The 20,108-nt window shown below is 37.4% G+C and overlaps 1 protein-coding gene across 15 annotated transcripts in view; it reads right to left on the bottom strand.

Annotated features, from left to right (window-relative positions):
• Positions 1-20,108, bottom strand: part of PTPRD (protein tyrosine phosphatase, receptor type D) — a 2,156,277-nt gene that overhangs the window by 122,434 nt on the left and 2,013,735 nt on the right. For 11 of the 15 annotated variants that reach the window (XM_023508432.1, XM_012813956.2, XM_023508450.1 and 8 more), the window contains 3 exons: positions 18,854-19,063; positions 14,025-14,185; positions 2,883-2,995 (listed from right to left, as the gene is read on the bottom strand). In XM_023508432.1, the coding sequence (XP_023364200.1) occupies positions 2,883-2,995; positions 14,025-14,185; positions 18,854-19,063 (484 nt within the window). The remainder of the gene's footprint in view (positions 1-2,882; positions 2,996-14,024; positions 14,186-18,853; positions 19,064-20,108) is intronic. The other 4 variants (XM_023508444.1, XM_023508446.1, XM_023508468.1 and 1 more) reach the window with 1 other exon arrangement.

Genomic DNA, 20,108 nt, shown 5'->3' with positions numbered 1-20,108 from the left:
CATAATAAAGTTTGGGAGGCAAATAGACTATTTTAACAAATCAGGCTTAAGAGCATTGCTTACCTGAGCTAAAGGGGACGGTCTACTGCTTCCTGAGTGAACAGATGTGCTAGGATCTCAGGACAATTTCTCTTTTTCTAGTCTCTTCCTCTGCCCTATTGCTTCTATTTTTCTTCACTAATTTTGCTCACTTATCCCATGATCCACTTGAGCTTATCAAAACTTGATTTAAATGACACCTCCCTATATCCTGTTTTAATTTTGTAAAGCCATTGGTGATACAAGTGATGCTACCACAATTAACACTTATTCTTCTTCCTTACCTAAAATTTAACAGATTCTGTCTGTACATGGATCTAATATTCCCACATATATTTAGAATATTAAATTCTTAACAGAATCCTTGGAATTGGCCATATTAGCAAAACTACCTGCAAAAGTGAAAAGCACTTGCAGACAGAGGCCCCTTGGTCTAGACAGTAGGCATTCCTAGTCTCTTGTTTGTAGTCGCAAGCACATTGCTAATAATCCTTTCTACAGTGCCCGTCCATGTTTTGCATTGCGGCTTGGAAATATTGCCTGTCGGTGCTCGAGGAGCAGAGGTGTAGCACTCCCACTGGCTCTCCTCTTTGGGGCCTACCTTTGCCATTCCACCCAACCCTGTGCTGTGTTTCCGCCTGTGGTGAAAGACCAAGGCTGGCTCCAGCACTATAGCACTTCACATGGAAGCCAGAGGAAGCATTGGGTGAGGCGGTTCATTAGACATGAATAGGGTGGACAGCGGATGTGGTTAGGCTCTTTTGGACTGGTTTGGGTCAGGCTGACCTGGGCTATTGTAGGAATACATCTAATTGCTAACCAAGACATTGTAGGTGGGTTATTTGGGAAGATGTCCTTGTGACTTTCTAACATGAACAGATAGATATGAGCTGTTATGGGAACAGATCCTGGGAATTTCAAAGAAGCAGCTAACACCCCGCAAACACTGTGTATAAAATCCAAGAACAGCATTCCCATACTACCTGCAGCATCTAGCAGGAGGCCTAGCCTACTCTCCAGGTCATTAAAACAAACATTTCCTTTCTTACTGAAACTCGACTTGCTCTTGTTCTCTCTAATTATTTCAGTAACTAACTCCATCTGTCACGATGGTCCCTAAACAGATGTAGGGGCAGCAGCCAGGTACTGAGAAACCAGACCATCATCTCTATGTCCAAAATGTGCTGCTCTTGCAAAGGCTGATGAGGCAATACAGGCCAGGAATCAGAGAACAGATAATTTCTTTGGCTTCTGGGTTCTTTCTACATTGAGTTAGCCAAGGTGAAAAGTACACCAATTCCTGCATCCATTATTAAGAAGTTACCTGTAACCTGAAGTAGTCCGTATACTTTTATTTCAAAAAGTACTCATCTACAAAAATTTACTACTGCAATTTAACTTATATTGAGTTGCCTAATGGAGCTCCAAGAGGGAAACTCAACGGGAAGCATCCAGGGGACTACAGTCACCCTGGAGGATGGCATAAGGTTGTTCCCTCATCAAGCATACATCCACAGGCTAAATTTTTCAGCCCCTCCTTTTTATAAAGCATGCAGGGTTTTGGCTACCCTGACCATTTTCTTCAACTTTGTGTTCTGATGAAGGTAAACCTTTGCTTTAAAAATAAGCAATTTTAAAAAATGGTCTAACCTCATTGGAGTTAGAACAACAACAAAAACCCCTCATATTTATGATGGTTATATAGCCCCATGGAAAAGGTTGAACATTTCCTTCCATTGGAAAGCAGCTCTGCTCAGCACTGTACCACTAACAGCAATCATCTCTTTTAATTGAAGGGATACAAGTTACCATATCTAGGTACACGTAAAACAGAAAATATGCAAAACATAATAGACCATGTACTATGTTTTCAGTTCAAAATAATTCACTGCGAATGTCTAGTTGAATAAATCTGTAGTGTATCATACTGTGAGTTTCCATGCATATAGAACAAGAGAAACTTGCCAACAATTTGGGACACATTCCTGCAACCAAACTTTAACCCCCTAAACATTTCAGTTCAGCTTTTTACTTCGTTCATCACCATAAAGTATTAAGACAGTGCCACTCAGTTGTTTATTTTTAGCTCCCTCTACCATTCATCATTGACATTCATTTGGTATAAACAAGCTTTAGTTGAAAGAAAGAAAAATAGAGCTAGGCTTGTCTTAACATCATTGTACCAAATGCCTCTCTGCAAGAATAGGAATTTTCCTCTGTTGAAGCACTTAATATACTTTATTTTAAGAAGCAAGCATATTTTTCTTATCCTCACTGTGTCTCCCTAGTAAAAAACCTGCATTGGTCAGTGAGATTTAGTACAGGTAATATTTTAAAAGATGTGTGATTTGGCTATCTTTTCTTCCCTCCCTCCCATCTTTCCTTCCTCTTTCTTGCAGATTATCATAAGCAGATTATCATAAAGGAACAGGAAAATAGAGAACAAATCTATGTTTTCCCAAAGGAGCGACAGATGTACACATTCATGCGCTGATTCATTCACTCGCTTTATAAGATGAGAAACTACATTCTTTCCACATTGGTGTCATTGAACATAATAAACCGTTAAGCTCATAAAAATGGCTAGATATTCCTATAAAGACTTCCAAAATTTGAAGGAGAATTCCATTTCTTTTTCTTCCCCATCCCACTGCAGATTTGCATAAAGAACTCATTTCTTTTCAGACTGTTGCTTGGGCAAGTCTCAGTAATATTAAAATAAAAAAGCAGGATGAAAAATGGTGCTAAGCAGAGTAAGAAATCTGACTCTCAAGACACTAACTGCTGGACTCTAAGACTTGCATCAAAGAGTTGATTACAGATAAAATGCGTGTGCCTCTTACCTGGGGTTTGAAAGTTAAGGCGCCTCAGTTCCACGGGGTCTGTGGGGTGGTGTGACGGGACCTCCTTACTGTTCGGTATGCTGCTCTTTCTAGAGTCTGACTCTGCTCTCTTCCTACAGGGAGCAAATAAAAATTTAAGAGTAAAACAAAAACCGACTGAAACATAAAAAGATAGAAAGTTGTATATGTGCTTTTGTGCCTGCCCCCATTTTCAGTTTAACAATTTTTTAACCTGGCTGGCTTTGTGACTTTGTTTCCTCAGGTCTAAAGGTTTTTTCAAGCAAAGTCCTCTTGAACTCTTGTTTAAGTGAAGACCTCCTCTTGAAGACCTCCTTCAACTCTGGAGTTAATAATTCAGTGATTCTGCCTTTAGGCTTTAAGGGGGTCTTGGTGAGATACGCTTGGACCTTTGTTGATCGATTCTTTCTTACCTACTGTTTCGGTTTGTGAAGGACAGGATAAGATATCCCTGGTAGCCAATACTAACACTTTTGTTAGCATAGTGAAACTACCTGGCCTCCAGCTGAATAGCTAAATTGATCTCCGCCCCCCAAGCCCTTTTCAGGTATATATGACTGGTGGTTGCAAAGTGGCTCGGCATTAGATTTTTCCATAAAGCAGGTAAATATGTGCACCATAAGTACATTTCTAAGATGTCAAGTTATCCTAACACCTACAAGGAGAATTGGGACCACACAAAACCAACATCCCCTTTCTCTTATGAGTTTGAAGGAAAAAATAGTGCTGGCTGTTTACAGTGTTAAGCTGTGATTAATATTTTATTAATGAAAATTAATCATAGAAAGGTCAGAGAAAAAGTAATTTCACCTAGTGGGTAGATCAACACTCCCGATAAACACACACAGTGCTGTTAACAGTGCCTTCTGTTATAAACGCAATTCTTCACACAACGCAGCTTATCTGTTTTAAAAGCTACCCACTAGCTTTATTAAGCCCCCCTTTTTTAAGCTATCTTAAAGTAATTTTTAAAAATTTCTAAGAAGAAATGTCAGATTTGTACGTAAGAGTCATCTATTTTTTTTTCAAACCCAAATCATCACTGAGGGGTAACAATCTATCTTCTTCCTTCTTGAATTCAGTTTAAAACTCATTAAACCCATGGAAGCTGTTTTCAAATGGTGCTTTTTTCCCCCAGATATAATTCTAGCAATCTCTATGTTGGAGTCATAATTCTTGCTTCTCACCCCTGCTCAAAGCAAAGGCATTTTTATTTGGGGGAAAGGGCGCTGTGTTTAGAACGCTCCGCTTCTCTGTTTGATATGACTGTGGTATATTGCTCGTTAGTGTTGCTGTGGCAATGGGCGCTCATTCAATGCCACCCAGGTTGTTCTATGGTTAGCCAGAAGGCTCCTGTTAAATAGCTTTTCTTCCCATTTCTGCTCAACTGTATAAACTAAAATTAACCAGGGGATGAAGGGAAGATTGATGCAAAGGGGAAGTGTACTTGATTTGCTCAAGTGCAATGCCTTTGGCAAAACATCGCTAATGGAATAAATTTTCTTGGGTGAGTCCTATTAGACACCTTGCTTTCCAGTACCTTGGATTAACCCCTCTTGGGATTCCCTCTTTCTATCCTATTTAAATTGTCAGCTGTAGCCTTCGGACAGAATGTACTGCCAAGCCATACCACCAGTCAGAGGTGAGCAGTGACTTTGAGACGTGCCAAAGGTCCTGGCAGCTCCAGTCATATGGAATAGAACAGGAATACAAAGGAAAGGAAAGGAAGAGATGGAGGGCTGGTGGGAAAGACATGAGGAAGAATAAAGAGTGGGGCTCAGAAGACCATGGGAAAGAAGGAGATGAGAACCAGTTCAGAGCAGACAGCCGCTAACTTCATGCTATGGGTATTTGCCTCATCACACTGAGATTCATTTCACTTGCTGAAGATCCAAAATGCAAATAGGTTAATGAAATGTCTCTAAATGTGACATTTCAAGTCAATCCATCCTGCATGAAACACATGGTTGGTCTTCTAGCTTCCAATAATTCTGGTGGCTCACCTTACGTTTTGGTCCTTGTGCGTAAGTTGGGAGCGATGAGTTTCTTTACTGATGTGGCAGTCCTGATGACTAGTGCCTGCATTTTTCTCCTTTCTTAGGTGGCTCTACTAACCAGATAGAAAGGCTCAAATCCTAACCAGATAGAAAAGCAGAATTACAACTATCTGGGCAAGAAAACTACTTCAGTCTTGGAGGTACTGTGGAGAAACCTCCTTATCTTCTTTTTCCCTGAGGCTGGGCTGAGTGACACAAAGCCGGAGCAATAAAAAAGAACTCTGTCTACAGAAACGTTGCCAATTTCTCCGGTAATGGGGAAGCTGGAAATCACATCTTGTTACCAAGACATAGGAGTCTCAGAAAATCCAGGGCATAGGATTAACATGAAAATTCAAAATGGAAATGAACTGGGAAGGGTATGCTGATATTTAAAACCTAATTTCCCCTTCCCTGTTAGTTCACATGAAGTGACCTCTAAGGCCCCAGACTCCCAAATCATAACCAGGTAGAAAACTAGCTGTTTAAATTGGCTTTGCTTAGATTTGTTTAATGATTGCACCATGGATAATTCTGGCCTGTCTACATTCTTATCACATTATTTTTAAACATTCTTGTGTTAGAATAATTCTTTTTTAATGTACAAAAAAAAAAAAAAGCCTAAGAAAGATCTGGAAGATGAAGAGTTGGTCATCATTGGTAATAATGGTAAAGAACTTCCAAAAATTGGAGCAACTGACCTAAAATATTAAAAGACATAATGGCCTAAGTCAGGCCCAACATGAATATAAGTAGTAACATTTTCCTGCTAAGTTTTCAGAGGTCATCCTCATTTTTAATTACAAGAGTGCAATGAATAAGGACTAGAAACAAATTCTAAATTTTGCCTTGTGACATGACATTTTTTCTATTTAAGATCATGAAACCCTTATACAGTACAAGTTTTTTTTCTTGCAGTGAGATGTATTTGCCATGTGCAGGAGTTACTTGGGCGGAAAGGAAATGGAAGATCACGTGACATTTCAGACCTGGCAGAAACTTCTAATAGTATAAAAGCACCTGGTTATTAGGGATATGGGAATTGTACAATCAAAATGTTCCTCTGTGGTCTACAGAGTGTTTTATTTTCACTTCTTTCACCTGGCTTTCATTTAGGGTTGGAGGAAAGCAAGAACAAAGAGAGGTAGTGTGGAAGATCATATGTATGGTCTTGGAACAAAGAGATTCGGACATATGGGCACAGGTGTTGGAAAGAAAGATGTTAAGTAGTCAAAGAAGTCACTTCCAATGTTGCACAGTTCTGATTCTGAGAACATTAATCATGTAATCCCTACTCTGTCACTATTGGGGTCTGGCAACCACAGACCTTCTCATCGTTTATAAAATAGTGGAGGATGAGAAGATGATGGGTAAGTTTGGCCTGGCTCCGTCTTCTGTGAAATGTGGAAGTGATATAAGGGAAGGTAGACCTCTGAGGATATTAGGTGGATTCAAAGTGTTTTGTCTTTTGCCCTAAAAAAAAAAAAAAATTCAAAAAATTTTGTACGTTGTCTTCTGCTGGGTTAATAGCAACCAGAACTGTCCACATAACACAAAAGACACCCTCACAGAGGTTTCAGGATTCTTATCACTGAGCAGGTGGCTTGCTGACTGATGCCAAGGGATTTTAGAGAAATGTGGTAGCAGTTCTCAAACTTGCAAGCATCAGAATCTCCTGGGAAGGTCTGTTAAAACATAAGCTGCCGGACCAACCCTGATTCCCTGGTAGGTCTGAGGTGGGGCCCAAGAATTTGTATTTCTATAAGGTTTCCAGGTGATGCTGATACTATCGCTGCTGGGAGAGAGGCTACTCAGTGAGAAGCACTGAGAACCACTCGTGAGACAATGTCGTGAGGAAGGCAGGTGATCTCTGAGATTAGTTTACTTTTAATCAAGTCCTTATACATATGTGTAAATATATTTATATGTGATAAGCAAATATGTGACTATGTGCATCTGTGAGTTAGTAAACGAGAAGACGTACTAATCCTTCAAGATCACACAGTACATATTCTAGCTATTATTATCACTGCCATTATTATTCGAGGCTGGAAGACACAGTTAACAATTCTGAATGAGGTATTTTCCTGAAGCATTGCCATCAATATTTGCAGGGTGTGAAAATGTCCGTATTCCTTCCTGTATCACGAGGCAATCGTGACTAAACTTGAAGACTACTCTTTACTAAAAACAAACAAAACAAAACAGAAGGGGTTATGGGACACCTCACACTTCTGCTCTCTAAACACATTAACACATACAGATGCTCATTTCTTCTTGACCACAAACACAACTCAGAGACTGGTTTTACTAACTTGGAAATTTGATGATAAAAGGAATGTTTTCTTTTCTTTTCTTTTTTTTTTTGTTTCTGATGGAGACAAAATATTTCTTTTTATTTCCCCCAGAATCACTGTCTAATAGTATCAAAACTTTCGTATGCATGTCGGCTTCATCCATCTTCCTCTTGCCAGTATTTTTATCATGTGTATCCAGCCCCCACCCTCACCTCTTCAATAGCTCCAAAGTCTACCAGTTTCTTATTTTTTTCTTACTGAGCATTAAAGAGGTGTGTTCTCTCTTCCTCACCTGTCAGGTTTACTGCTCCATTTTAATGCAGCAAAAGGGAAAAAGAAAGGCTAAATGTTAGTTGGCCAATGGTAACAAGAGTAACCATGACAACCAAGTTTTAAGAAATACGCTCACAAGCAAGGACACGTAACTGACACACATTAGGAAATGACAGAGCATCAAAATATTTAAAGGCCTCTGCTCAGGAAGTAAATGAAAGACATAAGGTTACACCATGCAGTAAAAAATGTGTGTGTGTGTGTGTTCGTGCCACATTCACTTTTAGCCATCACCTACAATGTGCCACCGCAATTAATTTTACCCCAGGAAGTGTTTGATAATAGCGATATATAAGGTAGCCATCAAGTTTGTGTGCAATTTAAAATAGTTGCACACGAACTTGATGGCTGTCATTTCATTTTTACAAAACAAGCCATGAGAAAAGTACTAACGTACTTAATGGGAATACAATGTCATTCCACAAAAGAAATTCATCCATTTAAAATAAAAAGTCTTCATTGAAGAGGTATGTTTTTCCTTTAATGGTACAAGATATCTGCAAATTGGATTGAACTGCACAGAAATTTGCACAATTGAACGCTATACCATGAGGTACTAAAGTGACATAAATAATTTCTTCAAATATCTCTTGACAAGTAAGGCAACCATTCATCTTTTTTCCAATAAAGGATCAAATGCATTTTTTTTTTTTTTTTTTTTTTTTGGCCAGGGCTGGGTTTGAGCCCACCACCTTTGGCATATGGGGCCGGCACCTTACTCCTTGAGCCACCGGTGCTGCCCTGTATTTCAGTTTTGGAAAATATAATATTCATCATTATAAATCTACAGAGCCAGAACCATGTAAATAGCTAGGATAATCCAGAAAAATACTTTATTACCAGCCATTGATGGGGTATTTTCCTACTCATAGAGGTGCTGGTCTCTGTGAACAAAACACATCTAGCTCATGCTCATAGATCCTTTCTCCTGTGATAATATGTTGATTGTTTAAAAACCACATTATTTTTGCAGAGAGCATAACCTTTTTGAAGAAATAATTAATCTGAACAATCTTCACTTTAAGGCAAATTGGAATGTTTTTAAAGTGAATTCCCCGTTGCCAAAATAAAGACACTAAGTCTGTCTTAATGTCACTGGACTATATTCCCATGATGCTAGAGTATCTGGCACTGTAAGATAAATCAGTCCATCCCTTTAAAAAAAAATAAAAATCCCCACATTTAAGATGTACAAACACACACATACAAAAGTGAATGATGAAAATGACATCAAACACACTGGATATTTCTTCATATTCTTTTTTTTTTTTTTTTTTTTTTTGAGATGGAGCCTCAAGCTATCCCCCTGGGTAGAGTGCTATGGCATCACGCTCACAGCAACCTCCAACTCCTGGGCTCAAGCGAGTCTCCTGCCTCAGCCTCCCAAGTAGCTGGGACTACAGGCACCCGCCACAACGCCTGGCCATTTTTTGGTTGCAGCCATCATTGTTGTTTGGCGGGCCTGGGCTGGGGATTCGAACCCACCACCTTAGGTGTATGTGGCTGGCGCCTTAGCCGCTTGAGCCACAGGCGCCGAGCCCATATTCTCAACTTTAAAGTGATTCACCTAGTAGGTCAGATACATGTGTGTTTCAAATTTACTCATTTGTTTAAATCAACAACTTTATTAGGGAACCAGCTGTAGCCAAATCTATGCCTCTGTATGGAAGAGAATCACTTACTGAACCATCAGTTTTTATGCATCAGAAGGCTGCACATGAGCAAATGCACAGTTCTACAGAAAGGTCAGCCTTGCCATACACATGGGCACCTATTTGTTGCAAAGATCTAAGTTTGAATGCCTTCAGAACTGGTAAAATATTAAATTATAGGCCAACGACTTTATTATAACAACTCTTACCAGATAAGATAAAACTGTGATATTGATTGATGGAGTAAACTTGTGAAGAGAATTGAGTTTAATACTATTTTGACTTGTATGGATTCAATTGTTCAATATTGCTCTGTGCCACGCACTGTACTAGACACAGGGGTAGAGTGAGGAATAAGACAGATTCCCTAACCTAGAATTTAGTGGGGACAGTTAGTCAAGAAAATGGGCAATCAGAGTAATGCAGCAGGTTCTATATTAGACAAGTGGAAGTATCTTAAGAGCACAGAAAAAGGAGACCCTGAGGCACCTGAACCACTAGAGAGGAGAAGAAGGAGGAGGCAACGGGAAAGGCTTGATTTAGCAGGTAGTATCTTAGCATGCATCCAAAGGATGAGTCGGAGCTAGTCAAGTCAAAGGGGGGAGACAGGAGGTGGAGAGACCCCAGACTTAGGGAGGGGCGGCTCGAAGGCTGGAAGCAGAATCAGTCAGCATTGTCCGGGATGGTGGGTGTGGCTGTATATTTCATCCCAGCATCTTAAAATATTCTATACTGCGTTTCTTTCTTTTATGAGAGTGTGTAAATACACATAGTGTTGATTAAAAAAAAATAAAGAGAGCAGAGGGAGAAGACTAAAGAAGCAAAATCTGTTGAGAGTCAATGCTGGAGTTTGGAAAAGCTAGAAAAGTGAGTCTATATTTTAATCCCATCTACCTGTGGGCTCTGTACATGAACATCTTGGGATGAGGAAGCCAAGTCTTCACTCTCTCCACAGTATGTGTTCAAGCTAGACTATTACCATTCAAGGATGTTAATTTTGCCTAACATGTGCCTTAGACTTCTCCAACCCCCTAGTCCACACTTTTTTTCCATAGTGCATAACAAACACTTCTCATTCACCTTAACAGGCTTTTCTGTAGAGTCCGGTTAATATTTCAAAATATTTATTTTCTGTATAAATAATTCTTAAACAGTTCTAGCATAATATTCAAAAAGCTCTACATATATAATGATACATAGAATATCTACAAACTTTCAATTGCTTTATGGATTCCTTTTGGCAGGCATAGATGGATGAACATTACCAGTTCTATTACTCAGTTTGCACTGTTCTCAGATTATGGAACACTATTATTAAAAAGGTTTAATTTTTGATACTACGCACTGACTTTACAAATGGGGAAATCTAGGCCCAGATAATCCCAGAGCTGGGACTCAAACTCAAATTTCCCAACACCTATTCCAGCATTTGTCTGGACCTTGTTACCATCTTATCTCTGTAATTTTTTTTTTTTTTTTTTTTTTACTTCATGGCCCATATCACATATGGAGTATGAAAAAAAGTCCCAGCACAAGAAAATCTACAATAGTAAAGATCTACCAAACATATCTTAATTTTCTGATGGTTCAGAAAGGCCCATACAAAGCCTCAGTGATTTTTTTTTGTTATTAATTATCAATGTATTATAGGTGTATGAATTATACCTAGATAAAAAGCAAAGTCAGATGAACAGAATGCCAGATAAGAGTGTGCTATTTCCACATTAGTAATTAATAGGAATAAGTCTCAAAGTCTCCTCAGAGAGCTGGTTAAAATATATTTCTTTATATGCTAGAACTATTCCTAGCTACAGACCTACTTCTAATGCATCTTCTAAACAGGTGTATATGGTAAAACAGATTATCAAGACAATGCAAGTCAACAATATTTTATACTCATTTCCCTCTCAAAGCATTATTTGCATATAGGAAGTGAAACATTTTAATAATAATGATGATGATGATACTTTTGATTCTGAGTCATTACCAATGACCTGTGTGTAAAGTGAAAGGCATCTAGAAAGAGGGAATTAAGTATTTATTATATAATTAACTTTGCTCTGAAGCCAAGCTATAAAAGACACTATTCATTGGGTACAGAAGATTTTCTCTTGAATGGCCTCATGATAATCAAGAAGGACATTGTTGGGTCTACTTGACTTTCAAGTCAGGAATATTCTTTACTGCTGAAGCAAGCATTTCTATTTCAGAACTGCTTCATGGGCCTTCAGATGGTTAGCTAAATATACTTAGCATTCGAGGATGTGTGCGTTTCCCAACAATTGCATTAGATGACGCTTGCATATGCACACACTAAAATGCAACTCCATTTTAACAGAGTCATAAAACCACAAGCTACAATGCCTCTTTTTGGAGGATTAAGAAAAATTGTAACTGAGCTGATTTTGTAAAACATGTGCAGACAAAGAAAAGGAAACTTAATTTTAAATTTTTAAGAATGATCAGGCTATAACGCTATTTCTTCACATTTACATAACTGATTCACAAATACTATACACATCTCTGTTATGTGTAGGACTTAACGAACCTAGGTGTATCCAAGTGAGACACAACTTTAAGGCATGCATTTTGTCCACATCAAATCATCACATTTGGTCTAGAATGCCCCTATCCACAAACACTTGTTTTTTGATCTGACTCCCACAGTAGAATGTGACTGCTTAAATAAATATTTCCCAGGAAATAATTAAAATTCTGCTTTTGCTTTCTTATTATTGCATTCTTTTCCGGTAATAGGAGCAGCACATAAACAGCCAACGGTACCCAGTTGGACAAAAACAGGATCTATGACTAACCTGGGGCTTGTGGGGACCTCATGCTTCCTGCCCTTACTTTTTAACAGAGAGAGGCAATAACATATGATGGATTCCTTAAGATACACACTAATAAGATATGGATTGGGATGGAAGATTCAAACTATCAACTACGAGGAGATTTTGGTCTTCAATCACTTGCTTTTTCAGCTATTTTATAGCATGGATAATTGAATAATGGCAGTGATCAGGAAAAAAACAATGATGGATATTTCTTTCATTCTTTCTAACTCTAAAATAGAACAGGCAATTTAATGGGTTATGGTTATGAACTTCTTTCATTTGCCCTTTATTTTCTCAATCTCTCTTCATGCTGGAATAGAATGAAATAGAGCCTTTTAAGAAAAAGTTTTTCAAAGTAAAGTGTTTTTAATCAAGACATTATTGGGTGTGGGGATAACTATTCTAGGAATGCGAGAAAACGAGAAATGATGGGTAGGAATAATTAATATGAACTCCCCAAAGGGAGCTTTATGGGCAGAAAAAATGGTTAATGAAAGTAAGATTATCAGACTAAGTATGTATGAAAGAATAAGAATGAAGATATTCTTTTTTGATTCTGAAGGTCAAGGTTATAGGGAAAGAGAAGCTATCTTGTAGTAGAGAGAAGAGATTATCTTCCTAGTAATAGCATTACTAACATGACATACTACAAAAATATAAGAACAGATTAATGTTGTGAAAATAAAATTTGTATTGAAAAAAATAAAAACTGGTGAAAAAGGAAAGACTTTTAAATTCAGTTATTCTAAATGTTTAAGAGTATATTATATAAATTTTTTTTTTTTTGAGACAGAGTCTCACTTTGTCACTTTTGATAGAGAGTCATGGCATCATAGCTCATAGCAACCTCAAACTCTTGGGCTCAAGTGGTCCTCTTGCCTCAACCTCTGAGTAGCTGGAACCACAGACGCCCACCTAAGCACTAGGCTATTTTTAGAGATGGGATCTTGCTCTGGATCAGGCTGGTCTCCAGGTCCTGAGCTAAGGCAATCCACCTGCCTCAGCCTCCTAAAGTGCTAGGATTAAAGGTGTGAGCCAATGCGCCTGGCCCCGTATTATATAATTTTTATAATATTATTTATTTACAGTATTATAATTCCATTTTTAAGTCAGAAAAGATTGAGGGACAAAGTTACTAATGTCCTGTATTCAACTGATGAGGCAGTGATGGGAAGAGGGAAAATCTTGCTTGTTATACCTAACAGAGGCAGAAATAGAATTGAAGAGTGGAAAATAAATTAAAAAATGTGTAAATATGAATTACTTACATCCCAAGTTTAGTCAAAGACACTAATCGATTGATACTTAGAAATATAAGGACTCAAGTTATTTTTCTTTAAAAAGGAAAATGATACCTTCACATCCCTTCTTGGACGTCTAGGAGAATTCACTAGTGAAGATGAGGCATAAAAGTTGGAAGAAAAACAGAAGAGCGGGAGAAAATTTATTCTCCATGCCTCTCTCTCTCTTACTTTTTTCTTTCTTTAATCATTAAATTTTAGCTGCATCTGCTAATTTTTAAGTAATAGCTACAGGGAAATATTTTTGCACTTGTGGAAATTAGACATACTATATGCATATAAATGTGCTAAATTGTAATTTCAAAAACACGTTAAAATCAAGCAATTAATCATTACAAACAATAAAATAAAAATGTTCATGGAGTTCTTTGCTGTCCCAATATCTCAAATGTCAAAAAAATGTTCACCTGCATAGAGCAGCTGCAGATAGGACCCATGCATGCCGGACAACAGAAGTCAATGCTACCCACTGAACAATACCTGAATGGTGCAGTCTCAACATTTCCATCCAACTCTAATGGAAACACTTTTCTATCAATTATTGGGGCTGCACTGAAGTATTTCTTCTAAGGTCAACCATGTAATGAGTGTAGAACAATGATCAATGATCAAGTCTTCTAAAATAAGGTATCCTGAAAAACGGCAATAGAAATACTGGGGAAACCTACCTTTTATAAAGAAGGATAGCAATTACAATGCAGATGATAAAGACGACTGCGAGGACTGGACCTACAACCCAGATCAAGCCTTCCTCTTCATCTGTGATTGGCTGAGGGTCCAGGTCCATCGACACCACGGGGTCGGAGTAGGGGCTGGTCGCATACATCTTCTGAGGAAAAGCAGAATCTGTTTTAGTTATAAAGTACAGGCTTTTGAGAATATATCTTCAGCATTATAAGAAGCAAAAAAACTCCAGGACATAACAGAGCCTGTGATATATGTGTGAAGCAATATTAGCAAAAGAGAAGGGAAGGGAGGGGAAAAAAATAAAAGGAGTTTTGGAAAATGTCTCCTTATAAAAGGAAAACTCTTGTAATAAAATCATTTTGATGGCGTCAGTTACTTCATAGATACTTTTTCATTTTGCTCTAATACAGTCTATAAAATGATCTTATGAAGTATAAACAGCAGTAATTAACCAGACACAAAATGAACATTTACATAGTGCCAGTGTGTTAGGTGTTACACAAAAATCAAGAGAAACATTCAGAGTACCAGCCTTCAAGCATTATCACCCAGTTAAGGAGACCAGAGTAAATACGCATAGAGCAACATCAGTCAATATTGAATTAAATGTTAAATTATGTTGGTAGTTCTTCGTACTGTTTAGTACTACTGTGCGCTACTCAGGAAACAGAGGCCAAACAATGAGCAAGTACAGTTCTCAGTTTTAAATGAGAATTCCAATGTTTAAATTATAGATGTAAAATGTATGGAATTGATAATATGACATTTAAAATGTAAAATGTTTAGAACTTAGCAGTTCTTAATTATATTACTTATATGTACTTATATGCTAACATATATTAATATATTATATTATATTATTATTATGTTAGTGCTCAGAGATTGGTTTGCTTATTTCCAATGGATGATTGATAATAAATGTACTTTTTAAAGCTACAGTGAAGGAATGGACTAAACATCTGTGAATTTTGCTTCTGCAATATCCTACTTTGTTCCACCCTATTTTAGCCTATCTTAGAAAAATATTCTCTTGACTCTCCTTCCTGCGTAAGGTCCTGTATTTTACTTTCCAACTCCACTCGAGACCAGTTCATATCCACTGGCTGCTCTGTGTCTCCTACCGCTCACTTCTCATCTTTTCTCATTCCTACACTTTATTGGTCTCATTGCTTCATTTGCCAAGTCTAATTGTCTTTATTTATTCCTTACTTCTATAGACATCTTTTCCATATTTGCTACAGGGATCAAGCCTTCTTTGAAACTCCTCTCTCTGGCTCTAATTCTGAACTCAATTGATTCTTCTTAATTTTTCCAACTGCTAGTACCCTGCTGAGTTAATTGCCACTGATTCCATCCTATGAACCATTCTTTATTTTATATTAGTTTCTCTTTTTTTTCCCTTATCTGATGAGGTTGTCCCCAATTTTAACTATTTGTCTATGCAGATTACATCCTCATTAATATTTCTAAGGTCAGAAACTCTACTATGTCCCAGATTTTCATTTCCAAAATCTAGAGATTCCTACATGTATGATTACATTAAGAATTGCATACATTATTTCTGGTCTTCCCAGATACCCTATCCTTTCCAATTAACTTCCCAAATTCTCTCATCCTCCAGTATCTTGGAATGGATACTGGTTTTACCTAATGGAAATAAGTATGAAATATAAATACTGATTTTACTTTATTGATGACCCTCAGGTCCATCTGCTCTTTATCTTATCCCATATAAACTATTTCCCCCCCCAGGACCTTCTCCATGCTCTCCTGACCATAACAAGAGTTTCTTCCTTCCTCTATAGTCTCCACTGCTCCACAAATTATTATCTCATTTGTAAAACCTTCAAGAGACTCTTTGGTGATTCCCAAATAAAACGTAAGACATCTTAGTATGGTTCTTAAGGAAACCCCAAATTTTGCTTTTAACCTCCTTACCACATACAACATACTCCATTGCAATGAGCTTTTTGCTACTACTCCCTAAATGCTCTATTCTTGCTCCTTAACTCCCTTTCAAGTCCTACAACATCAAATTCTCTACTTTTTTAAGACTGCCTCCATTGAAGCCATCTCTTCTTACCCTGGTGGTAATCGGTCTTTCCAAAAGATATAGGCACAAATAATAAATTTTAAACTGTATTTAGTTCTTTATTCCTTTTCTAATGACACTCACCAAACTCTATTTGTTTTTAATTTTTGCATATGTTTCATTTTATTTAATGAAACTATAAATTCCTATATTAGGCATTTATATACTAGTGTATTGGTATGTTTAAAGCAGTGAGCACAGAACTTTGCACTTACTGAGTTCTCAGCAAATCTTTGTTGAATAAAATAAATGCTCATCTTTTCAAATGGCTGAACTTATTAAAATGAGTACACATGCTATTTATTCATAATCAGTGAATGTATTTAACTTTTTTAATCTGAACCTTTGAAAACGTAGCTCAAGATATACTTTCCAAATTCAAATACAAGTTTCAGAGTCAAGCAGGAAAACACATGCTCCTTTGAATACTTGTAGACTGTTCTTCCTACTATGTTCACTATGCCCAGGGAAGAGAATGAATAGATTCCCATATTTTCTTGGGCATCAAAATAACATCAAAAAGTCAAGATGTACTTCCAACCTTCACAGAAACAGCCTTTTTTTTTTTCTTTAAGAAAGAATGTATATGTTATGAGGACTGACACAAAGTACTTGGCAAAGAGACCATCATCTAAGAAACATGATTCTTTGTGATTACTTTGCTCTGTATTTTTCCCCTTCCATTTGGTAGGTCATGCCCAATTTTTCTGGTAGTGAAAATAAGCAAAACTCTGCTTTGAAATTCTGTACCAAGAGCCTTCGAGATCATAATCTTGGTTAATCAAGATGGAAATCTAAGCAAGGGTTTTCCCAAAGCACATAGATTTCTAACCCAAATCAAGCAACAAGAGACAAGAAAATGAAAAGAAAACAAAGCCATAAAATGACACCAGCCTCATGGAAAGTAGAATTTGTTCAGTGTTTGAGAGGAACAGAGGAGATTAAACTTTAGAGCACTTTAAACCAGTTGTCTGATATTCTTACTATGAGGTAATGGACTGGGGGAAAGCTTGTGTCTTTGGGTGAGAAAGAGAAGTATTTTCTCTCGTAAAATTGCCGGTTCACTCTTAAGAGTGGTTACACACATCATTCACAAATAGTCATAGAAATGAGAGGCTTACAAAAGACTATAGCTCTGCAAATATTATCCCGGCTGGATACAACTCCCTTTATACAGTAAATGCTGGCCTAAGAACATGGGAAACCTAAAGGAAAGGCTCTCACTGTGAGAGTAGTGTTGAGAAAGATGTTAAAGAGATATTCAGATAACTTATTAGGAAAAAAACATCTTAATTCTTAATGAAACAGTGAGATGACAAACTGAAGGAAGGGACAGACTCTTCAACAAGGGTGCTGCCTTTAAACACGAGTGGAACTGTTTGAGACACATTAGAAACCAGAGTGCATAAGCGGCTCTATCAGTCTGTGTGATCAGATGAGATTTCTCTTTGCTGAATTCTCTGATCCACCTCAATGCTCTGAATGTGCTTTCTGAAGCGTTCCTAGAGCTATTAAAAGAAAGTTCCTCTCAAATAACTCAAAGTAATTTTTGTGAAAAAAGGAAAAAAGATGATTTTCTAACATTCCATTCCCTTGATGTTCTGCCTTAAAACTTTCAACTAGAAAGAGAAAGTGTATCCTTACATTAAAATTCCAGGAAGACCATCACTTTGTTTTCTAATGACATTCTGAACACAAAGGTAAACCAGGCAGAGCGGCTGCCTTTGTATTTTGATTTTCCAAGGGGGAATTCCTTCAGTGCCTTGAAGAGAGAGAGGCCCCACTGTACATGCCAACACCTGATGTGGAGAAACCTTTGATACATCACGGGCTTCTTAAATGCAGCAAGTGACTGGCTCACCTGAGGTGCCACACCTGTCACATTTAGGCTCTGATTAGAAAGATACAGTTTACAGTATAGATATTAAATGTTAATATGAACTGTCACTGAAAAATCCATGCCCCCCTCCTATCTAAAATTTCTCTCCTATTTTTTTAAGCACTCAAAGCAACTGAAGCATGAAACGACATACAAGCCAAGATGAATTACATAAAAAAAGACAACTCACTATTTAAAGTACCTTAGAAATTCTCCCTTTCATTGAATTATTTTCCAACTTTTTTGGCTGTTCACTGATAAAATCACTCATAAAATCCTTTAATTAAAGCAGCTGCTGTTTTTCTCTCTTATTAGACAGACTCCCTGAGAATCTGGGTACTGTGGTCTCAATTGGCAAGTTATAGGAGAATAAACATCATCTATCCCCTCACCAAATCAGTATTTTCAACTACCTGGAAATACACTGTTGGATGACTTAGCTTGTTAGTTCCTACTGTAAGGGTGTACACTAACATCTACATGAGGACATCTTTTCTTTTTTTTTTTCTTTGGAGAGTAGTTATTTTAGAAGGACAAGGAAAAGGAGAGAGAGTAGTAATCAGTGATGGTTCTCACACTATGTTATTTGTGTTACATTGAAAGGTCTCAAGAACCATGGTCCTGCAATCTGGCACTTGAGACATGGTCTTTCTTGTTTTTAATGCAAAGTCAAGCTGTACATTCCACAATGTTCAAAGAGAAGGCAGCCTACATTTATGGTAACAACAGCTCATGAGAAACGATTAGAATGAATACACCTACAAATCCTCAAATAATCATATTCTACTGCAAATGTGTAAGCACACAATGGGAAACAGACGCCATCATAACTAACTTACAGACTCTGCGTGTTCCATCACGGCTAACACAAAGAAGACATATTCTTGACCACTTTGGAGTTGCTTGTTCGTAAATCCACCATAATGCTTGTCATCTCCCAGGGTGAACTCAGTGGGAAGGACATCAAAGTGAGCGGCAATATATGGCTTTAATTCAACTTCTCTCCCATAACGGATGCTTCTGCGTTTCCTAGATATCTCCTTTAGCAGCTGGAGGAAAAAGGTGGGAAACAGAAGAGAGCTGTAAACAACAACATGCGCCAACTTACTGACTGTTTAATGAGAGAAATTAATTCAGAACTGGGAACAACCCAGACACAATGTCTCCACCTTTCAGTGGCATCTCAGCATCCCTAAATCTGTATTCTCTCCATCTTTCAAATGCTTGTCTTCCTGTAAAAAATGTTAATTTTGTCTTCTCCCATTAAATGCTAGTAATCTCATAGTTTAGTAGGGAAAGGTCCATATCAGTCTATGATGCCTTTTGATGTAAGCACATAATTTTAACAGTTTCTTGGAAATAATTTTGATTTTATTTGTTCTAATATCTGTGTAGAAAAGACTGCTAAATGCAAGGCCAAGGCTATAAACATCAGGCAATTAGATCCTTTATTGGTAGCTCATTTCATTCCCTACGCTAATGAAATCCTCTCAAAGGGCAATAGTGTATCATAACTTGTCTAAGGAAAGTCAGCTTGATTCATATAAGCCCTGCCTTTGCAGGGGATTTATTATTTAGCTTTTCAGATAAAGCTACCTAAATCTTTAAATATGACCAAATTTTAGGAGAGGTTGGTACCATTTTAAATTATTTTTAGTAATAAATTAATTCATAGGTTGCAAATTCCATCAAATCAGCAGAAGTGGAATCTAGTGAATGATTTTAGATTTACATATATATTAAATAGGCATTGTTACTTATTTAACGATTTCTGGCTTGACTGGGCTCCTTGGTTAACCAAGTAGGGTACAATTCTTCACAATTTATCATGGAGCCAACTTTTTCTAGAATTTAGCTCTCTGGGGAGTTTGAATCTCTTGCCAGATGATACAGGCAGTCAGTAGTGCAGATAGAAATTAATTTTAATATAACACTAAACAAAGCAAACATGTGCATGTATCCACAGATCCTTAATGTACTTCACAAAAACCTACCAGAATTTATTTATGGATAATTTATTGTTCTGTATTGAGTCTTTTATTAGAAGATCATATTAATGGTATATTATGAACATGGATTTCAAAATGACATCAA

Source organism: Otolemur garnettii, unplaced genomic scaffold, assembly GCF_000181295.1.
Source record: "Otolemur garnettii isolate 467f Iridium unplaced genomic scaffold, OtoGar3 scaffold00006, whole genome shotgun sequence".
Taxonomy (NCBI): Eukaryota; Metazoa; Chordata; class Mammalia; order Primates; family Galagidae; genus Otolemur; species Otolemur garnettii.
Note: the sequence above shows the minus strand (reverse complement) of the source record. Positions and strands in the feature narration are given on the sequence as shown.